Source organism: Suricata suricatta, chromosome 14 (assembly GCF_006229205.1).
Source record: "Suricata suricatta isolate VVHF042 chromosome 14, meerkat_22Aug2017_6uvM2_HiC, whole genome shotgun sequence".
NCBI classification, from domain to species: Eukaryota; Metazoa; Chordata; class Mammalia; order Carnivora; family Herpestidae; genus Suricata; species Suricata suricatta.
This window is the reverse complement of record NC_043713.1, coordinates 57,546,015-57,569,102: the sequence shown is the minus strand read 5'-3', so window position 1 is coordinate 57,569,102 and position 23,088 is coordinate 57,546,015. Positions and strand designations below refer to the sequence as shown.

General features: G+C 40.3%; 1 protein-coding gene and 1 pseudogene across 1 annotated transcript in view; both read right to left on the bottom strand.

The window, feature by feature from the left end:
• The window catches only part of RAB31 (RAB31, member RAS oncogene family), a 136,080-nt gene that overhangs the window by 55,080 nt on the left and 57,912 nt on the right, over positions 1 to 23,088 (bottom strand). Inside the window, exons 2-3 of the mRNA XM_029922200.1 lie at positions 21,177 to 21,256; positions 9,020 to 9,101 (exon numbers count right to left, since the gene is read on the bottom strand). Coding sequence (XP_029778060.1) covers positions 9,020 to 9,101; positions 21,177 to 21,256 — 162 coding nt within the window. The remainder of the gene's footprint in view (positions 1 to 9,019; positions 9,102 to 21,176; positions 21,257 to 23,088) is intronic.
• On the bottom strand, positions 15,556 to 17,166 carry LOC115277797 (annotated as a pseudogene).

Genomic DNA, 23,088 nt, shown 5'->3' with positions numbered 1-23,088 from the left:
GCAGGAAAGAAAGGTGCAAGAGGGTGAAGCAATTTCCCTCCTGCGATGGGTGAGGAGCGGATTCTGTGTTCTATTTGCTGGCACCACATGGAGCTGGGCCTGTACTTCCAGCGGCTGCAGGGCAGGCAGAGGACAAAGAGTAGCACAGTCTGAGCTTCTAAGAGGGCCCTTTCTTCAAGGGCTTCCAAGGGTCGAAATTTCCTGACTTTAGCTACAGTCAATGAAAAGTGAACCATTTTCTTAAGCACAGAGTCCGGGCCCAAAGAAAGAATGAAAGAAAGCAAGAAAGTGTCTTTTGATGTTTGTCAAGGCTGAACTTGACCTCAGCTATTTGCCACATTCATCCTCTTTTCTTCCTCAGGGACCCATTGTGACCCAGCATTTCGGCCACGGTCCTGCCTGGCTCGGTCTCAGTCTCTGCTCATGTTGTCCAATCACCTAACCTTTCCAATTTGGTAGGTGCTCACAAAGGTAAGCCAAAGGAGGCGAACAAGCAGAAGGACTCAACAGTGCAGCTGAACCCTCAGTTCCTAGAGGGCATCAGCGTCACCTTGCCTTCCACAGGCACCCAAGCTTCCAGGAAAACTTTGGACAGAAGGAACAAGTGAAGATTAAATAAATCTGGGTGGTGTAAATATACTTATTATATTATGTCCTGGTATGCATGGACTATCTCAAAATTGCAGGAAAAAAAGAGTTTGTACACTCACTAGGAGATTCACTGTAAGCCTTTGAATCAATGGGTTTCAGCATATCACTGTATCTTGAGTCAGTAAATACTAAGGTAATAATATCTGGTCCTGGGTTAGATAATAGCACTGGAAAAAAAAACTAAATCAGCTATAAATAATAATATTTTGAAGACAGCTTCCTTCCTTTAAAAAACATAATTTAGTCAAGTAAAATACATTTCAAATATAATGATAGTTTGGTAAGTTGTAAGTGACAAATTCACAAATATAAACTTATTTACAGTTCTATATAAACCTGTTATGTATTTTAACATTTCAAAGACTTAATATTTTATTCAGAACCTTTTCTTTAGGTGCCATTTGGACTTCATTTCCAGTCCACAATTAGAGATAAAAACTTGCAAATTGCTTATCACTTAGAACTTAAAGCCTTAAGGAGTTAGTAACCCTTAAATTCCTCTACAGATCCAACACAATCCCTATCAAAAAACAGTTAAGGTTTCTGCAAAAATGTACAAGCCAATCCTAAAATTCCTGTGAAAATTCAAGGGATATGGAATAGCCAAAATAGTCTTGAAAAAGAAGGACTAAGTTGGAGAACTCATACTTCGTAATTTCAAAACTTGCTAAACAGCTACAGAAATCAGGGAAATGTGGTACTGGCAGAAGGGTAAAAATTAGGTCAAAGAAATAGAATTGAGTCTAGAATTAAACCCTCACATTTGTGGTCAACTGATTATCAACAAAGGTATCAAAAAAACTAACTGGGCAAAGAATAGTGTTTTCAACAGTGTTGGGACAACTGATTTTGTATGATATCAACATACAAGGAATGAAGTTGAATCCCTTATAAGATATTAACTACAGATGGATCATAGAGCTAAAGGTAAGAGCTATAACTATAGAACTCTTAGAAGAACATACAGGAGTAAATCTTTGTAACCTTGAGTTCAGCAAAGACAAGTGTTGATGAGAATGTGGAGAAGCTGGAACCTCACACGTTGCTGGTAGGAATAGAAAATGGTGCAGCCACTTGGGAGAACAGTTTGGCAGATCCTCAAAATGCTAAACATAGAGTTATATGACCTATCAATTTCACTCCTAGATATATTCCCTAGGCATTAAACAAACAAAGCTATCTACATAAAAACTTATACATGAATGCTTATAGCAGCATTATTCATAATGGCTAAAAAGTGGAAACAATCTAAATGACTATCACCTGATGAATGGATAAATAAAATGTAGTGCATCCATATAATGGAGTATTAATCAGCCATGAAAAAGAAGGAAGCACTGATTCAAATTACAAGGTGGATGAACATCTATAACATTATCCTAAGTGAAAGAAGCCAGTGACAAAAAACAAAAAACAAAAAACAACAAAAAAAACCCACACACTGTATGATTCCATTTATATGAAATGTCCAGATTAGGCAAATCTAGAGGCAGAAAGCCTCAGGAAGAAATGAGGGATGACTGCTAATAGGTTCAGGATTTCTTTCAGGGATGATAAAAATGTTTTAAAATTAATTGCAGCAACAGCTGCACAATCTTAATAGACTAGAGTCCATTGAAGTGTACATTTTAAATGGGTATTTTATTACATCTCAATAAAACTGTATTAATAAAAGAGGTAATGGGCACCTGGGTGGCTCAGTCGGCTGAGCATCGGACTCTCGATTTCGGCTACGGTCATGATCTCACATGGGATCTAGCTCCTCATCAGGCTCTGTGCTGACAGCACAGAACTTGCTTGGGATTTTCTCTCATCCTCGCTCTCTGCCCCTCCCCCCTCACACTCTTGCTCAGTCCAAACAAATAAACTAAAAAACTTTTTTCTCTCTAAAAAAACAAAAACAGAGGTAATACTCTACATGCTGATAATCCACAGAGAAACAAATATAGACAAAAGCGTTTATCAGTTAATTTTATTTTTAACCACTACAACTCCAGGATGGATTACCCAAGAAAAGAAAAAAGCATGGCTCAACTGCTTCCGAGGTGAATCAGGGAATGAAAACAAGGAGCTCATGAGACTGAAGCACTGAGTGAGTCTAGAGGAGGTGAGGGGAAACGAGTCCCCGGGGAACAGGGAAACAGAGAACTTCACACCACAACTATCTTTATTGGGCTTTTTCAGAAACACAGAGAGGGACCATCTCAGGCACCAGGAAGTAATGAATATACAACTCACCCTTGAACAACACAGGCTTGAACTGCACAAGTCCACTTAAATGCAGATTTTCTTACAGTACAGTACTGTATGTGCATTTTCTCCTATGATTTTCCAATCACATTTTCTTTTCTCTAGCTTACTTTATTATCAGAATTCAGTATATTACATGTAACATACAAAATACACGTTCATTGATGGTTTATGTTATCAGTAAGGCTTCCAGTCAACAGTAGGCTATTATAGTTAAATGCTGGGGGAGTCCAAAGCTATACACAGATTTTCAACTGTGTAAGGGGTCAGCACTCCTAACCCCCACACTGTTCAAGGATCAACTGTATTTTAAAAGCCACAGGAGGGCAAACATTATTTCTACAATTTCAGATTTCTTTACAGGAAATTCATTTTGGATAAAATATCATAGAGTATGTAAAAGTAAAGTTCAGTGGGAAAAGATGGAGGTAAATGTCTGAAAAGAAGACCCAGACTGAAAGAAGTTGAGCCTCCAAGGTACACAGAAGCCTATGGAAGACAAAATTATGACCACCAATTCTTCATTTCTCCATGAATTCATGCCCTGCCTATGCCAATGTAGTATTTTCACTTCTTCTAAAGACCATGTTTCTCTCTCTCTCTTTTGACTTTGGGCTCAGCCATGTGACTTACTTTGGCCAATGGAATGTAGGCCATGTGACATGTACCCATTCTAACCCTAGCATTAAAAAGGCCTCACATCTGCCCTTTGCCCCTCATGCTTCTGTACTGCCTGACAAGAGCTTTCCCAGGGATCGGATGCCTCTCTAACCCCAGAATGAGCAAGAAGGCAGAGCCCCCCCCGCTGACACACAGACCCACAGCTTGAAACAGAGCCACCTCAGCTACAGAGCTCCTGTAATATTTTTCTAACTTTTCTGTAAGTAGAAGAATATTTTTAAATACAAAGATTAAAAATCATTCACACACACATGTGTCATTTTCAGGATTAATCATGGTATTCTAAATTCTATATAAAGTTGTGTTTACTTAAGATCATACTTAGAATTCCACAATAGCTCAATTATTTATTAGATAATACTGTCTTACTCAGACCTGTATAATGTTCAATTTGTTCTTACTTGCATTTCTTTCATTTCCAATGTTTTGCCAATTTTTTAAATACCCAGAAAAGGAGGTGCCTGGGTGGTTCAGTTGGTTGAGTGTCCAACTCTTGATTTTGACTCAAGTCATGATCCCAGGGTCATGGGATTGAGCTCCTCATCAGGTTCTGTGCTGATCATGGAGCCTGCTAGATTTTCTCTCTCTCTCTCTCTCTCTCTCTCTCTCTCTCTCTCTCTCTCTCTCTCTCGTTCTCCCTCTGCCCCTCTCCCCTGCTCTCTGTCTCTAAAATAAGTAAATAAATAAATACCCCCCAAAAACCCTAGTGGCAATAAATTATATAGTCTCCTACACAAATCTTTGCATCAGATCATTTTTACCATTACCTTCAAAGCTCCATAATTCCTGATAAATATGGGGACGGGGAGGCTATTTTTTAGTCTGTATATGTGTTCTCCAGTTTCATCTTAAAAAAATATATATAACAATGATCTTCAGCAGTCAATAGATTCAGAAAATAGATTTCAGCAGTCAATCTATTCAACTTCAGATGTGTTAGTAAAGTAAGGGGAGAGCTTTTATTCTCACCAAAGAACTATCAATCACCTTTGAGGAATTTGACCATGGTGCATTTAAAACCCAAATTTTATAAATGCGACCATTATGACTGAGACTCTAGGGTAGATAGACAGCCAACCTTAGTGAAACAAGAGAATAAGATGATGATAATATTTGTTTATATTAGATTCTTGAATAATATTGCTCTGATGGGTCAGATCAAGAAAACGAAGCCTGAAATTATTCCAAGATACTAACATTTTAAGGAGGTTATCCAATGGATTGTGGTAGCGTTTTAAAGCAAAATCAGAATGACTTGGAAGCACACATCTAGAACATGAAGGTTGCATTTCCTATTGATGAGGCATTCTTAATAACAATGAGGCTAATTCTAGTCCTCAGTTTATGTGGAAAAACAAAGAAGGGAATCAAAAGGAAACTTAATAGGAAAGATGGATATGTTGACACATTAGGACAGAATCACCCAGACCAGTGGCAGACAGGAGGACAAAGCTGGACAGATAAATTCCTTTCTCTCCCCTGGAACCACTTCAGCTCCTGTGTACATCCTCCCAGAGGCATCTGCTGACCTACTGCCGAGTCCTTGTCACAGCTCGGCACAAAGCACAAACCAGAACAACTCCTTCCAGGAGGAAAGGATGAAATCCCCCCAAAAGCCCACACTGGTGTTACAACATGGGCACTGCAATGGCACACTTGCCCCATCGACACTCCTCTTGGCAGCAACAAACTGCGCAAACCTTCCAAATGTTAAGTTTCTAACAAACTGGACTCAACAATCATTTGGTTAATTGAAAATGATTAAATTTTCAAACACTTTCTTACAGAGGCAGTCTATGGATTACCAGTTACCATATAAAGAATCCTAAAATGGCCGTCATATATAACTAACTGAATGACAACATGTAGGAATGAACACTCTCTTCTACAAAGAGAGGGAGGAGGAAAGTGATCCTTTTACATTTCCAGTGCTCTGACAGAAGAGTAATTTTTTAAGAGTATGGATCTGTGCCACAAATATAGTCCAGAACTAATATCGTGTATGCTAGGCAGAACTTGGTTGAATTGTCCCAAAAATAAACAAATACTGAGTAATTAACAGATGCAAAGCACTGCACTGAGCATTATCCCCCTTTGAGGACACAGAAGTCTATGTCTTTATATCATGAAACCATAAATCCAAAGACATTTTGTTTGTTTAAAATTACAAAGACTAAGGAGAACAGCAGCAGATTTTTACATAGATAAAGAGTGATAATAATGTGCACTGGACTCCAACAATTAATGAGACAGAACAAATAGCAAGAGGCACAAGCAGCAGGGAATTTATTTTTAACTCCAACATTAGGTAACGTCATTACAGGCATGATTAAATCCAGCAACAAGCTGACAAAATGACTGAGAAATTGCCATCACTGGAGAGATGTGAGACTGCACGGAGGGACACCAGACAAGGACAGCCTGAGGGTAACTAAATCAGGCCTTCGAGGGTTAGAGGGATCAATGACCACACAGGCTGTACACACATTTCTCACCCGCTCTCCATAAATCTAAATTCTAAAAAGCATCCATGTGAAGTTATCATCCAACACTCAATCCCTCTTTCCTGAAGTACTACTGTGGAATCAGACCTTGCACATATAATACTAATAATTATAGTAATAGATAATATTCCTAATACATATAGCACTAATATAATAATACTATATATAATGTATAATAGGTATAACATATAATTCTACACTTTTAAAATTACATACATAGCAAGATAGTCACAAATGTCTATACCCTCCAGTAGTCAAACTTTAGAAGAAACAATTAGACTAATTAGAAATACGGCCTTAGAAAATATTTTCTATTGCTATTTAGCTTTGAGATGGTCAGTGAGTCAAATTACAAACTATAGTTGTCACTTTAGAGAGTCAGATTTCATCAAAAGCAGCCTACCACTTGAATGTTATATTAGAATAAGTAAGGAAATGTCCAATACTCTGCTTAGATCATACAGAAACCTCTCTTCAGGAATACTGTTATTATCAAGTGAAAACGGCAGGCTATAAAGAACCATGACCAATTTAATATGAAGTTATCAACACATATAGTGAGATATCTGAAGAACGGTCATCTAATGTCAATAGTGGAAATTAGACTTCCTGTGGGGATCATTTCATAATGTATACAAATACCAAATCACTGTGATGTACACCTGAAATTAATAGAATATTGTGTGGTAAGTATACCTTGATTAAAAAAATAAACTTAAAAAACGGTGCAAATATCTGGGTGGTAGGATTTTGGCCAACTTTACTTTCAGCTGCGTGGCTTCTGGGTGACTTTTCTAGCAGAGTAGAACTACAGAGCTCAGGACCCAGACTGCTGGATTCATATTTCAGCTTTATGTCTAATTGGTTGTGTGATCTTACGCGAGTTACTTAACCTCTCTGCCCCTCCGAGACCTCACCTATAAATAGGGATGAAGTCCCCACTTCAGAGTGCTGCGAGAGGACTAAGTGTGTTATTAATCCACGGAAGGCATTTGGAAAAGGGCATGCAATGTAGCAAGCCCTTAGGAACGACCCCCCAATCGTAGTCCCAATAGGATTGCTAATACGAAGACAGCTATTTGTAAAATTGACTTATTATGCACATTAAATCAGCTACGGGAGCAACTATTTCATGGCCAAAAGTAAAAGTGGGAGCAAGAAAGGCCTCTCTGCTAAAGTTTAAATAACAACGAAAAAATCAAACCCCCCAAAACCAAAAACCTAGCACACACATGGTATGTAACGAGGAAGTTATGTAATGAAGAGATCCCCGAGCAGACATTTTTTTCCTTGGATCCGCCACCTCACTTCCAGCGTCAGCATGCACAGCTGACTCACAGAGTGAAAGAGGTGCTCCAAGGCAGCGGCTTCGTGTGTGCAAGTTGCTGCTCTCAATTTAGCAGCAAAATAGAAGATGTTCTAATGAGGTTAGCATTTGTAGGCCAAGAAGATTCGTCCTAATTAAGAAGAAAGAAATCTTGAAAACTTTAGTGGCCTTAATCGACGAATACTGGGACGAGGATTTATATAAAATGGAAATTATAGAAACGCACACTTGATTTGTGAGGAGATGATAAAGAAAATGCTGCATTGTCCTGAACCCTGGATTCTCTTCCTTTGATAGAGAGACAATCAACAGAATCAATACGTGAATTAAATAGCATATTAGCAGGTGGTAAAGTATGTGGGGAAAAATGGAGCAGAGCAGGGAGGGAAAAAGGGGAAGTGTTGTTATTTAAACAGGGTAGGTAGAGAAGGTGAAACGTGAGCTTCGATCATTTCACCATTTTACTCCATGATCCTTAACTCCGATGCAAGTTTTGAGCAGACTGAAAGCTCCCAGTGAAAGCAAGCTATTGGTAATCCCTGTGTGTCACTTCTCCTGACCACCCTTTTCGACTTTGATATACACCCTAGTTACTATCTGAATATTCTGTTAGAGACAGTCTATGCTGGTATTATCTCATTTTTAAAAATCTAGAAACGTAAGGGGAGCCTGGGTGGTTCAGTGGGTTAAGTGTCCGACTTGGGCTCAGGTCTGGATCTCACGGTTTGTGACTTCGAGCCCCACATCAGGCTCTGTGCGGACAGCTCAGAGCCTGTAGTCTGCTTCGGATTCTGTGTCTCCCTCTCTCTCCGTCCCTCACGCGCTCATTCTCTCTCCCCCCCCCTCAAAAATAAACATTAAAATCTAAAAACACAAGCTTTTAAAATAATCTTTCCCATGAGTATTTTCAGCACATAAAAGAAATTAAGAATAAGAGACAAGTGAGTGGCTGTTTCTGGTAAGCCAACATCCATTGGCCCGTTTTACAGTAAGAGAACCCAGATTTTCCTTGGGTAACTAAGCCTACTGGACTTCCAACCAGTGTGGCTCAGGTGAGGCTGATGGCAGCCCTACATTTAGGGATAAGTGTGTTACCTGGCTCTACAAATAGAAGTGACAAATATCACTTGAACACTGCTACACAGCATCAAGTTCAGGAGTGGAACCCGTGACCCAATCCTGGCCAGTGAGAACCCACAGGCACTGAGACATGGGGTGTAACTCGTGGAGAAGAGGTACTGTCCTTCATGGGACTGCTCAGGTGGCAGAACACAGGCCTAGAGCCACCAACAGAACCATCCTGGCCACCTTGGGGAAGGGAAGGAGGTGGGTCTGCCTCAAAATGAAGCTAGTCTAGATGTAAGCAAGCAAAGAAATGGGAATGGAGCTGAGTGCCTCTGACAATACATTTGGAGGACTTGAACTCAGCCCCACCCCACCTCAAGAGAGCCACCCCCATACATTTTTTCACACTGTGGAAAAGCACATTAAACCACAGCAGCTGGATTCTTGTCACTTGCAACCAACAGTCTTGCCAAAAACAAATAAACCTTCAGGAACCGGGCTCAGTATTTTCCCTAGAAAGCCAAGAACCACGTACACTTACCCGTTCCTGCCCAGCAGTGTCCCAGATGAGGAACTTATGAAGCTCATTTCCACAAGGCACAGTTTTGGTCATAAAAGATGCCCTGAAAAAGAGAATCAACATCTCCATGTTACCAGGTGCCCCTACAATCTTTACAAAGGCTCCTGTTCCAGACAAGCTAATCTTGCCTCAGCAAGACCCCAAAAGCTCCCTCCTGGGGCCACTAAGAGGAGACAAGGGCTGTTAGAGTCTTTTCACCTCCCCAAACCCCCCAAAATTCTGCATTTTCTGTTAGTCTGAGTGGAGGTTTAGGGAAAGAAAAAATTTTTTTAAAGCAAGGAATGCATTTAAAGCACTGTGTTTCCAAAAACATTGTCCTGAGATAATACATCCAATTGTTCTAAGATAATATGCCCCAAATCTCAGGAGGAAAAACACCCTAGATTTTAAAAACTTATTATTACAACCATGAAGAGTAGCAGGGGCAGCTAGTATTTGGGCATGTCACAGTTTGGGCCTTGCAACGGCGCAACCAGAAAATCGCCTTGTATCTTCACCTATGTTATGCATCCAACACTAGCAGCAACTAATAAAATACCATATCTCATTCCCACCCTGCTTCTATACATGCAGGGAGAAAGGCTGGTGGCTTACCAAATATTTATGTTTTCTCCACTAAAAAAAAAAAAAGGAAGGATTCGAAACAGTAGATAATAAAGCACTTGATACTTTGTTTTTGCGTATTTCCTGTTAGTAAATATTTTCTTTGTGTTCATGAAAGATGTAAAGATACAAGACGTCGAAAGTTTATGCCCTTGACTTTTTTTCTGTAAGATAAAACTTCCCTTTCATCAAAATCTAGGGAGTATCCCCAACAGGGGGCAACCAGATGTGATCACCTTTTTACATGATGAATACATCACCTGTGCAGCATTCTGACCAAAACCATTAACCTTAATTTTATCAGGAAGAAACAAATCAGGCAAATCCAGAATGCGGAGCGTTCAAGACAATCGGCCTGAATGCTTCAAGTAACTCAATGTCATGAAAAGCAAACAGAACCAAAGGCAGGGAGACTGTCCATCTAGATTAAGACAGCACAAAGAGATAAAGCAACCAAATGCCAGTTGGCTGGATCTGGAATTAGGAGGGAAATAGCTTTAAAAGACATTTTGAGGACAATTGGCAACATTTAAATTTAGACTATCTGTCATATTATCACTGAATCAAAACTAATTTTCTAGGGGTAATAATGGTGTCCTCATTATGTTCTTATTCCCAGGAGAGGCACAATAGAGTTTTTAGGCATAAAGGGTCAGGCTGTCTTCCCTCTCGTCCAGCTGACCACTGTGTCCAGCACACAGCTCAGCCCTGCACCACTCAACACCCCTGCCAGTAATGTTTCCTCAAGTTCTCCTACTTTTCCCCAGGACTAAGATACAAACTACACAGTCCCAAGCAGAAAAGCATATGTCCCTGCAATTCCCATGCAACCCCCACAAAATACACACACACTCCAGAAGGTAACAGTTCTATTTATCAACCTACGATGGCACTAAATGGAAATTCTAAGTATTTTTCTAAGCGATGGGACCCAATATTATCAAAACTACAACTGCCCCATGAGGTCTTCTCTTATAAGGTGTTTAACATATATACAGACTACTGATAAGAATAAACATATTTAAAACATAGAAGAATCTTTATTATTTTTCCCATTATAAAAGCAATATATGTACATCACAAAAAAGAAATTCAAAAAATGAAAGCAAAGGAGGAAATAGAAATCAATTGCCATGTCAGCACCTAGCCACAATCACTGCTAGTTAGTTGGTATACATCCTTCCAAATTATTTTTTTTAATGTTTTATTTATTTTTGATACAGAGAGAGACAGAGCATGAGAGGGGGAAGGGCAGAGAGAAGGAGACACAGAACTGAAGCAGGCTCCAGGCTCTGAACTAGCTGTCAGCACAGAGCCTGACGCGGGGCTCGAACCCACGGACGTGAGATCTGACCTGAGCTGAAGCCAGAGACCCAACCGACTGAGCCACCCAGGCGCCCCCTTCCAAATTATTTTTATACAATGTTTACCCCCATCATTGATCATACTCTATATACATTTTAATTTCCCTCTACTGTATATATCATGGACACCTTTTCATTTCTGTGAATACAGATTAACCTCATTATCTAAATGATAAAATATTCTTGTTTTTCTTAAATATTTTATTTACTTTTGAGGCAGTCGGCGAGAAGGGGAGGTGCAGAGAGGGAGGCAACAGAGGATCCAAAGCAGGCTCTGAGTTGACAGCAGAGAGCCCAATTGCAGGGCTCAACCTCACAGACGGTGAGATCATGACCTGAGCTAAATGTCGGAAGCTCAACTGACTGAGCCACCCAGGTGCCGCTGAATATTCTATACCATGTTATGGGTTTATTCACTAACCCACCGATGGACATTTTAGTCACCTATTTTCCACTATTATATCAATGATTAAATGAATAATTTTACTTACATCTTTGTGTCCTTATACAACTCTTACACTTAATCTTAGAAACAGACATGCCACACTGTGGGTGGGACCAGCCTACACACCCACGACCATGTATATGAACTTCTCCCCAGCCAACCCTCATATTTCAAGTCTTTCCCAGCATGATTGGGAGAAAATTATATGTCATTCCCATTTTCGTTATGTTTATTATAAATCTGAACGTCATTTTAGTATTTATTGTTCATTTGTATTTTTCTTTTGTAAATATTTAGTTCATGACCTTTGCCCACGTCTCAGTTGGGGTGTTCATCCTTTTCTTACTCACTTTTTGAGTACTTTATACTTACCTCTTATAATAGTGTATTTTAACTATAATCTTTTCTGGTTTAAGCTTCACCCTTTAACTTTGTTTAGAAATTCTTTCCATAAATACCTTTGGTTTTGTTTTAGCTTTGATGTAAGCCAGATTTTCATTCATCCCTCAATATACTCTAGGCACTAGGATAAATAATACATCAACCTTGCCCTTAAGTTCTCAGGCTTAGAAAACTAAATTCATGCCTTTAAAATCTTTGAATCAGGGACCCCTGGGTGGCTCAGTCGGTTATGCATCCGACTTCAGCTCAAGTCATGATCTCTCAAGTCTGTGAGTTTGAGCCCCGCATTGGGCTCTGTGCTAAGAGCTCAAAGCCTGGAGCCTGCTTGAGATTCTGGGTCTCCCCATCTCTCTATGCCCCTCCCCCACTTGTGTTATGTCTCTTGTTCTCAAAAATAAATGAAACCTTAAAAAATAAAATAAAATAAAATCTTTGAATCAGAGGGGTGCCTAGGTGGCTCAGTCTGTTGAGTGTCTGACTTCAGCCCAGGTCACGATCTCACACTCATGGGTTTGCACCCTGTGTCAGGAGCCTGCTTTGAATTCTGTGTCCCCCTTTCTCTCTGCCCTCCTCCTGCTCAAGCTCTCTCTAAAATGAATAAATGTTAATAATAAAAAAATATTAAATAGAGTCTTAGAACCAGAGACTTTTTGAAATGGAAAAAACATGAAATATCCAGGCTGACCCCTTCACTCTACAGATAAGAGGGGGGTGGAATCTGAGACCCAAAAGCCAGCACAGTCAGAAACAGAATGCAGAGGACTGTCCTCACTGCCAGCTAGGTAGAATGAGCACTTAGAAAGCCCCTCAGTTCCCTCATCTGAGAAACAGAACCATATCTACTTTGCATGATCTGGAAGGCTGTTGTAGGATCAAATGTGGGAATGACATCTGTGAAATTCCCCCTTGATACGCGGTAAACCTGTGCGGAACAGCTCTAGTAGAGTTGTAATGCCTACCACATCTACACATACACAAATACACACATATACACACACGTGCACATGTATACACCCCTCTCTATTCCTCATTTCCTGCCACTAGAACAGTCTTCCAATATTTGAAACGACGGCTGACAATCCTTGCTCTTTGGGTTATTTGGGTTTTTTTAAACAGCTTCTTTGCTAGCATTTAATCTTAAGAATGCCAAGCATCTTTTCTTCTCTATAGATTATCTTTCAAAGTGGTCAAGCGGGGAGCCTTGGCAATGCTGAACTGACTTCATTATCTGTGGGAATCAAAATCCGGCAGAGAATTCACACAATTACCTCGTAAAAGTCGAAACAGAAAGGCAGATACACACACACACACACACACACACACACACACACACACGTATATATTCAAGATGTCAACACAATCTGCTTGAATAGCAAAGCCAAGATTTTTCATTGTGAGTCACAAGAGACCCCAAGAATGAATGCTTTCAATGCTGACACAAGGACATTTTATAACCTTTTCCCAGTGGTAGTCCACAAGGGTGGACTTTGAAAGTGGACTCACTGGGTCTGTCTGAGTCCTTTGTTCACTGTTCACTGGCTGTGTGTCCCCAAACAAGTCACCTCACTGCTCTAATTTTTAAAAAAAAATTTTTTTAATGTTCATTTTTTTTATTTTTTTTATTAATGTTTTATTTATTTTTGATACAGAGAGAGACAGAGCATGAGAGGGGGAGGGGCAGAGAGAGAAGGAGACACAGAACTGGAAGCAGGCTCCAGGCTCTGAGCTAGCTGTCAGCACAGAGCCTGACGTGGGGCTCGAACCCACGGACATGAGATCTGACCTGAGCTGAAATCGGAGGCTTAACCGACTGAGCCACCCAGGCGCCCCTAATGTTCATTTATTTTTCAGAAAGAGACAGAGACAGAGTGCAAGCAAGGGAGGGGCAGAGAGAGAGGGAGATACAGAATCTGAAGCAGGCTCCAGGCTCTGAGCTGTAAGCACAGAGCTTGACATGGGGCCTGAACTCACGGACCACAAGATCATGAACTGAGCCGAAGTGGGATGCTTAACCAATTGAGCCACCCAGGTGCCCCTCGCTGCTTGCTGCTTAGGGCCAGTGACATTACTGTGAAAAATCAGGCCCTGGGCCAGGAGCATGAACTGAAATGTCTATGGGACCAGGTAGCAACGATATAAATGAACCAAGCAGGCTAGGTGTAAAAGTAATACTGGTAAAAAATAATAGTGACGCTAAACAGAGGCAGAGATGTGGAAAGGAGAGAGCCCATCCACCCACATGGAGCACCTGTGGCTCAGGTCCAGCTGGCTCCTGCCACGTGAGCATGTCTGTGCCAAGTCTACCAAGATTTTTTAAGAGAAGCTAGAAATGCACGTTTATTATGTAAAAATTTCCTAGTTATTCATTATTGGCTTAAAAAAATTAAAGCACTGTGCAGGCTAAACAAAATGCATCTAAAAGCCAGATTCTCAGCATATCAAACCCTCCAGCTGCAGACTAAGCACCGCAGCCCATATATAACATCTTCCAAGAAATGTGTATGTTCCTTGCTAGCTTTATTTGTCTTAAACTGGAGTTTGTAAACATTTTCTCAAAATCCCACAAGAGAGGATACATTTTGAGTGGGTTTTAAATGGGGGAATTGAACTGCATCATGTAAGGACAACAGATTAACACCAGAAGAGCCCATCTCAAGCTTGACTCCAGAAGGAAAGTGAGGGATGAAGTGGGTAGAAAGCAAATCAGTACATCATTGAATGCTACAATCACTTACATTTATGAAGAAATTTTAAGGTCTGAGAAAATGCTTCAGTTTGAAGCTTAAAGGAAAATCACAGGATTTAGAACCCATATATAGAAAAATCTTTTAGGTAAGACCTAAAGCTGGCAAGTATACAGAAAACTAAGGACAACTTTTCTGAAAAACAATTTGGCAATATCCATCAGGAGCCTTCAATATGTTCTCCCCACCACCCCCCCACCACAGGACTGATTTTTATTTGGTCATAAGGTAGACAAGAAAACTGTACTCGTCTTCTTTTTGATACTAATAGTCTTACTGAATTTGTTGTCATTTTCCTTCAATAAATACATAGCATGTGGTGAAATGGATTCTCAAACTCATGTAGAGCCAGTAGGGTCTTTAGAATAATATATAACCTTCTGATTATGGAAGCAATTGATTGCTTACACAAAAATGATGTGCATCAGACCACTAATCAGAGAAAGGAAAATGAGAACATGTGTTTCACGATGAAGACCACTCAGTAACTTACAAAACATGTAAAAATAGTTTGGCTATAATTTTAACAAAACTAAAACCCACTTCAACTGATGAAAAAAACCAAACACTGAAGAATTAAATATCTACCAACTTAGCTATATATTTCTGTCCAATAAATGCTTTCCACTGCACTATGTATTAGAATTATAAACTCACTATGTTTAAGGCATATTTTAATTAATATGTTTCAGAATTGCACAGTTATACTGGTCAGTGTTCCTGTTTCCCCATTCCTACCCTCACCCCACCTCTTGTGCCCAAGGATCAAAATGTTAAGTCATGGTTTTGGTAGCTATTGTAGATTTGAGCTGGCATTACCACAGTGTGTTCACTAGAGTTTTATAAGCATAAAAATTAAAATGTTACATAAAATGTACTATACTGTACTCCATACTCTGATCTAAGATAGCTTAATGTCTTGACAAAAGGTGAGATGACTTAAGTACATTTTACATTTTGTGCATTTGGACCACCATACACATAGATGTTCTAATGCTAAATTCTCATCTTCAGTATCTCATAGTGCTGGATGCTCGGAAGTATGACAGGAACTTTTAACACAGACTAACCACAAAGTACCAGATGTTTCTTGCCATTTGTGATCTTGCAATAAAAATACGCCAAATCAGGATCACGAGGATAGTATTGAAACCATACCGTATGTTCCTCAACTTGTTCAGATGTTTTCTAGCTGCAGGAAGACCAGACATTTCTTCATTCAGTACATATTTCTTAGTTCCCACGCAGTAGTTTTCTATATATTCTGCCCAGTGTAGCTGCCATACATCGATATTAAAGCTCTTTTTATCTTCAGGGTTTAGTTGATTCATCAACATATTGACATTGTCAGGATTCCAAACCCAAGAATTACTTGTGAAATATTCAAGAAACACCAGAGCTTTGTGAAGACGAGTTATTGTTTTCATCATCCTTGGGCTTCTTCCAGTCCTCCTGAGGTAGATATCATACAGGAATGCTGGGGCCTTGTGGCTTACAGCAATCCAGTAATGATATAAAAGGTGATTGGAGGTTAGATTTACATTGGGCCGTCTGAAGGCCTGTTCGAGAGGATTCCTCTTGAAAGTGGAAATTACATGGTATTCAACTTCACCCCAGTGGAATGGATTTGTGCTGCCTGTTGTACAGTTATACACCATGATGTTTCTTGGTCTATTAACTCCGGAATACCAGCCTGCCGCAAGACTCGTGTTGACAACTACATCTACAAGATCGGCAAGGGCGTTGTTGGAGGCGCGCATTGTTCGAAGAATTCCTTTCCCTGCCGCAATAAAGAGACCACTTGGTCCATTAAAGTTATCAATCCTTCCTGGAAAAGGTTCTTTCCAACTGGCACCAACAATTGATGGCCTGACAATCGCCACATTTAGCTTTGCTCCTTCTTGCTGTACAACACATTCTGCCAATGCTTTCGTGTATATGTATGTACTAGGTCTGTCTCCTATCAATTTTGGTGTGATATCATTTACCAGGCCATCATCCATCCACTCCAAAGCATCAATCAGTTTCTTGGGATCCACAGGAGGTGGATAGACTACTTCATCAATATGCTTTCAATTGCAGTAGGCATATGCTGTTGATACATGCACGAATACCTCCAGATTCTTCATTTGTTGTGCAAGGAGAATAAGCTGATGTGTAGCAATCACATTTAACTGGACAGCATCTCTTAAATTTTCATTAAACCTTACTGTAGCTGCACAATGGAATATAATATTGATAGAATCTATGATGATCTCTTTATCTTCTTCACTAAGAGCCAGTTTGGGTTGGGTGAGTTCACTGTTGATCACTATAACTTTGTCTCGAAAATCTGGATTTTCATCTCACAATCTGTCAAAGAGCTTGCCACTAATAAGTTTTTCTACTTGTTCTTGGGGTGTCTGTCCAGCTTTCTGCCTCACCAAAACACACTGAATTCACCTTAGGACAAGATCTCAGCAACTTTTCCAGAAGTACCTTCCCTAGGAAACCAGTAGCTCCAGTGAGGAGGATGTTCTTGCCTTCCTAGTATTCTGGGATTGAAACCATTCTGATCCTCTGAATGAGTCTCACTTTGAAGATTTGAGTACTAGACATTATTTATGTGGCCAACCTCATTTGTTGCAGTTGTTTGTAATTTCTGGTGGGACTTCATCATCCTCCAATATGTTCTTATTCTTTGACTAAATTATTCCACTGCTATGAATGTAACCTAATGAAATAATCAGAGGTGAGCAAGTATTTATGCCCCAAGACATACGTCATACATTACTTAAAAGGTAAAAAAAAATTATAAATAACCTAAATGACTTTAATGGAAAATAAAGCCATTATGAATTCTTGCTTTTTTATACAATGATGTATGTCAATTCTACAGCTATAAAACTGGGGTGGAAAATCCTTGTTCTTAAAGAACACTAACAACATGAACTTAACAATATAATGCTAAATTAAAGAAAGATTATATATACACATAGCAAAAAGACTGGAAGAAAGCTGATTATGGGTAGTTTTTATATTTTCTTCAAAGTTTTCTTCATTTTCCGTTTTTTAGGATGCGTATATAATACATTTATAATCAGAGAAAATAGTATTTCCATCATATTTCTGAGGCTTATTTGGTATTCTAGGAAAATGTTCAAAATATATTAAGTAGAAAACAGGATGAAAATTGTATGTATATTATGATTCCCATTTTTATAAATTCTGTGGGTTTTCTTAGAATGAATGTGAACTTTTATAAACTGAAAAATTAGGCTTTAATCTTTTTTTAATGCTTTTTATTTATTTTTGAGAGACAGAGAGAGACAGTGTGAGCAGGGGAGGATCAGAGAGAGAGAGAGACACAGAATCTAAAGCAGGCTCCATGCTCTGAGCTGTCAGCACAAAGCCTGACACGGGGCTTGAACCCATGAACCACGAGATCATGACCTGAGCTGAAGTCGGATGCTTAACCCACTGAGCCACCCAGGCACCCCTAGGCTTTAATCTTGACTCTGTCAAGGAAATGCACACATAGCACGAGAAGTGTTGCATCTATTTTCTTCCAAGAAATCTGTGTTCATGAAAGAAAAATGAGGCAGTCTTATAGGATGAAGAATGCATGCTGTGGTAGGTCAGATAGAATGTATTGGCTTTTCTGGTTTTAGAAATTATGCATTTGTACATGTGCATATACACAGAAAATACAGGAAGCATGTTTAACATGCACTTTGGACTCTAAATAATGATAATGTAAATTGGAGAAAATGGGATCAGAGAGCTAGTAAAATCCTCTAACTTCACTTTCTATTTTACATATTTGTGGATGGTCTGAATTGTAATTTGTGGAATGAATACATAATTTTTAAATTAATGGACTATTTTTTAGAGATGTATTAGGTTTACAAAAAAATTACCATTAAATACAGAGTTTCCACATAATACATAATTTTTTACAAACCCAAAACCACCACAATGCATTTGTTAGACGAAGCAGAGTTAATAGGGTTTGACTGGTGGTCTCTCAAAATGGCTACCAATGATCCATGCCGCTCCCCCTCCAAATGCCGCCCTCCCACCAGGGGGTGGGATTTATTTCCCCTCCCTTGAATCTGGTCTGGCATTGTGACTTGCTTTGACCAAGATGCTATGACCAAAATGATATGTCTAATGATGATGCTTATACCTATGTGTAAAAGTCACACTGAACACATGTATTTACCATAATTTATGGTAAAAACATGCATTGCCTTTTATTTAGAAAAATCATTACAAAAAGAATACAGATTGGCTATTAAAAATGATTTTTTTTTAATTTAAAAAGTAGAAGGTGAGAGTCTCCTCCATCTTCCAAAACCACACTCAGAGTCAATCACTTTTAGAGATTTGGCTTTTATTAAACACACTAAAGTGGAAAATTAAGGAGAATAAAAGTACATTATGGGGGTGGGGCACCTGGGGGGCTCAGTTGGTTAAGCATCCGACTTTGGCTCAGGTCATGATCTCACAGTCTGTGGTTTTGAGCCCCGCATTGGGCTCTGTGCTGACAGCTCAGAGCCTAGAGCCTGCTCAGATTCTGTGTCTCCCTCTCTCTCTGACCCTCCCCTGCTCACTCTCTGCTCTCTCAAAATACCATAAAGACATTAAAAAATTTTTTTAAAAAAAAGTACATCACGGGGCACCTGGGTGGTTCAGTCGGCTAAATGTCTGACTTCAGCTCAGGTCATGATCATGTGGTTCATGAGTTCAAGCCCCGCATCAGGCTCTATGCTGACAGCTCAGAGCCTGAAGCCTGCTTCAGACTCTGTGTGTGTGTCTCTCTCTCTGCCCTTCCCCTGCTCAGACTCTGTGTCTCTCTCAAAAATAAATAAACATTAAAAAAAACTGTAAGTACATCATGGAGAAGAATAAAAAGAATTTCCTCTATAAAACTGTTCCCTATCTACAGAAGTGCCTATGTTGGGAGACAACTCCCACGGATTTCTACCACTGTCCATATCGTGCAAGCAAAGGCACAGTCCTTTTTTCTGATTGTTTTCAAGGATGTTTGGATAGCAAATAGCCTTGGAGGGGAGAAATAAGGTCTCCCTCTGGAGCAAAGCACAGACATGCTTACCGCCCATTAAAAAAGAGTTGGGTTTTGTAAACTTGAGCGTCCTCTCTTGTGACTCAACCCACTGCATGTAGGGTGTCATCTGACCCTCTTCGTGTTACACTACAGGAACTTCGTGCTTGGAGAACCAAAACAAAATGATAATATTCCAACTACTGCTACCTTCCCTGTGTCTGATCCGAGAGTCATGTGTCCTCTGCCAGCATCCATGAAACAGGCTAACTTCTTAGCTTGCCATCACAGTTCTTGACGCCTACTTTTGTGAACATTTTTCTTTAAGCTATTTTTAAAATGCAAAAGGGGGGGTGCCTGGGTGTCCCAGTTGGTTAAGCATCTGACTTTGGTTCAGGTCATGATCTCACAGTCTGGGGCTCAAGCCCTGCGTCATGCTCTTTGCTGACAGCTCAGAGCCTGGAGCCTGCTTCAGATTCTGTGTCTCCCTCTCTCTCTGCCCACTCCCCCCCACCCCAGCTCACTCTCTGTTTCTCTCTCTCAAAATAAAACAAAGACATAAAAATAATAAAAAAATAAAAAATAAATAAACTGCAAAAGGCAGTGGATTTTCTTACCTACACCGCTCCAACCACTGACCTATCAACCAATTGTCATCTGCTGAAGCATCTACTTATGTCCTGCAGCAAATCTTCTCCATTTACATGTAATAGAGACAATCACTCCTGTCATCAGTCCTTCCCAAAATACAGAAACACATTCTTTCCCTTGAGAAGAAAATAAAACCTCTGCTCTCTGAAAAGAGCATATGTTTGTTCAGGGAGAAAAATCAGTGAGGCCAAGTTCTGAGAGAATGAAAAACCAAGCACCTGCAAAACGGCCCAGCAAAGCACATCTGGCAAAAGCATCTGTAGAAATGAGAAAATGGAATAGGAAAATGTTCCTATAGTCCAAGGTTGGGGCCTCAGAAGTGAATAATCCACAACCCCTCCCCAAGCATAATAATGACAGTTGATTAATCCAGAAAAGGAAGTCAATCTGCCCCCACGGGCTGCATGGACAGCTGTGCTGTGTGAGTGGACAGTGTGTCCAGGTTTACTGGCAGGGTACCTAATGCAGGACCCTGGGGATTTGTCCTGTGTCTACTCTTCCATCTGGAAATAAAGCGGGTATGATTTGCAGAGTAATGCTCTTGAAGATCAAGGAGATGGTCTTAGGCTGCAGCCTAAGAAGACAGTTGGAAAAAAGAATTATTGACAGGGACAGTGAGGCCAGACACACTGCCTAAAAGTCCCTGCATTTCTTTCAAAGTCTTTACAGTTGGGATGGATTCTCACCGGCTGGAATGAAAACTACTTGCAAATTCTGCAGATCCTGATACTTGGACATCCCCCATCCCCACCTCCGCAGCTAAAAAATATGTTGCATCAGCTTGCAGGCTCAGGCACAAAGTGACCTCTCCAAGTGCTTTGAAGGGAAGAAATGTGAAAGAGAAGAACATATGGGAACTTACCCGATGGTTGGGCTGATGTTGTGGTCAAAGTGATCCTGGACAAACCGACACACAATGCTTGATTTCCCAACCCCAGTGTCCTGGAAAAGAATGAGGACACAGCCATGAAGACCAAGGGTGTCAGTTCTGACCCAGTATAAACATAGAACCAGAGGACAGGAGAGGTCACCTCTGGCTGTGGGAGTAGGGGAGAAGGATATTTTCCTGCTTTTTATCAGTATTTTCCATAATGAAACCGTACTGCTTTCACAGAAAGAAGACGTATGGTTAAAAATAATAATAATAATAAGCTTTAGAAACATGTCCTGCATATATAGAATAATTGACCTAGAACTGGCATGGTCACAATATATGTATTTCCAGAAATCTGAACATTTTTGAAAGGGTCTAGAGAAGTATGGTAACACAGTGAATTGTTTTGGTAGAGACAGAACTGATTTTGTTCAAAACCTTAGCACTCAAAAACTATGTAATCTATATTTCTACGTATCACCCTGTAGGACCTATGAATGCTAATTTCTGCATTTCTAGCACTTTTTCTTCAGAATCTGATGGCTCCATAATAGCCCTCAGTTTTGCTTAATTATATAAAGGTCTCATCTCAGTGCTTTCCCTGTTAAATCATTCTTTAAAGCTGATTAGGATAGAGGTCCATTATATACTGGAAATTGAACAGATGCATTTATATCCACTCCCTCCAAAACCCTAGTCAAATGGTTTAAGAAGTAAAAGGTACAAATTCACAAGGTCAAACAGAGCTGGAGATGACACAACACCAGACAAGTAATGTTACTGAAAAGCACATGGCCAAGTGGTCACTGAAAAAAAAGCAACCAGAGCCCTAAGGGCCATCAGGGAGGAGAGCCACTGAGAGGCAAGACAATTCATGCCACAGAATCCCTGAATGTATCAAGAACTGGAGGACAAGGCTGAAAACAGCATGAGTTGAAAGCCTGCACAAAAACATACCTTTGGTGCCCCTGGTCACAAAACCAGAGGCTAGACCCTCCTGCATTCCAGGAAGAGGTGGGAGCTGGGTCTCCAAAAAATCTGTATCAGACAGGGCTGGCCTTGGGGGCTTTCAATCCTGCTACCCCTTGTGAGCCCAGACAGAAGAGGTGAGGGGTCCCCTCCGGGTAAGAGGAAAATCCCGCCGAACTTGATACTTGGAGCCGCCCAATTAAAAGCCATGTCGCACCAGTCTACCCACCCCAGTGCAAACAGATCTATCAGTGCACATTTTAATCTTTTAAAAATAAATGCTCTGCTAAGACAGACCAGATGTTTATACCCACACACACAAAAAGAGCAGGATACTATTTCAGAAGATTATTCAGAGAGTAAGACTGACCTTAGAAATTAACAGTATAATGATAGAAGTGGAAATTTCAAAGGAAGAAGTATAAGGTAAAATCCAGAGATTGCCCAGAAAGTAGAACATACGAGAACAAAGCAACTGGCCTCAGTTGCAGGTCACTGCTCCTCTGAGAGGGGTGGCAAGGGACCAAGACACAAGACTCACAGTCTAATGACACAGAGAAGGCCTCCTCAACACGTTCTTATCTGAAAGGATCACGGGCACATTTTGAGATCTGTAAGTGAATGGGAAACAAGACACAGCCCCAAGAAGAACAAAATGGTAATATGGTTCTCTTCTATTAAAGGTTTAGATTTGAGGGGCCCTTGGGTGGCTCAGTCGGTTAAGCCTCCGACTTCGGCTCAGGTCAGATCTCACATTCGTGGGTTCGAGCCCCACATCAGGTTCTGTGCTGACAGCTAGCTCAGAGCCTGGAGTCTGCTTCTGGTTCTGTGTCTCCTTCTCCCTCTGCCCCTCCCCCTCTCATGCTCGCTCGCGCTCTCGCTCTCTCTCTCTCTCTCTCTCTCTGTATCAAAAATAAATAAAACATTAAAA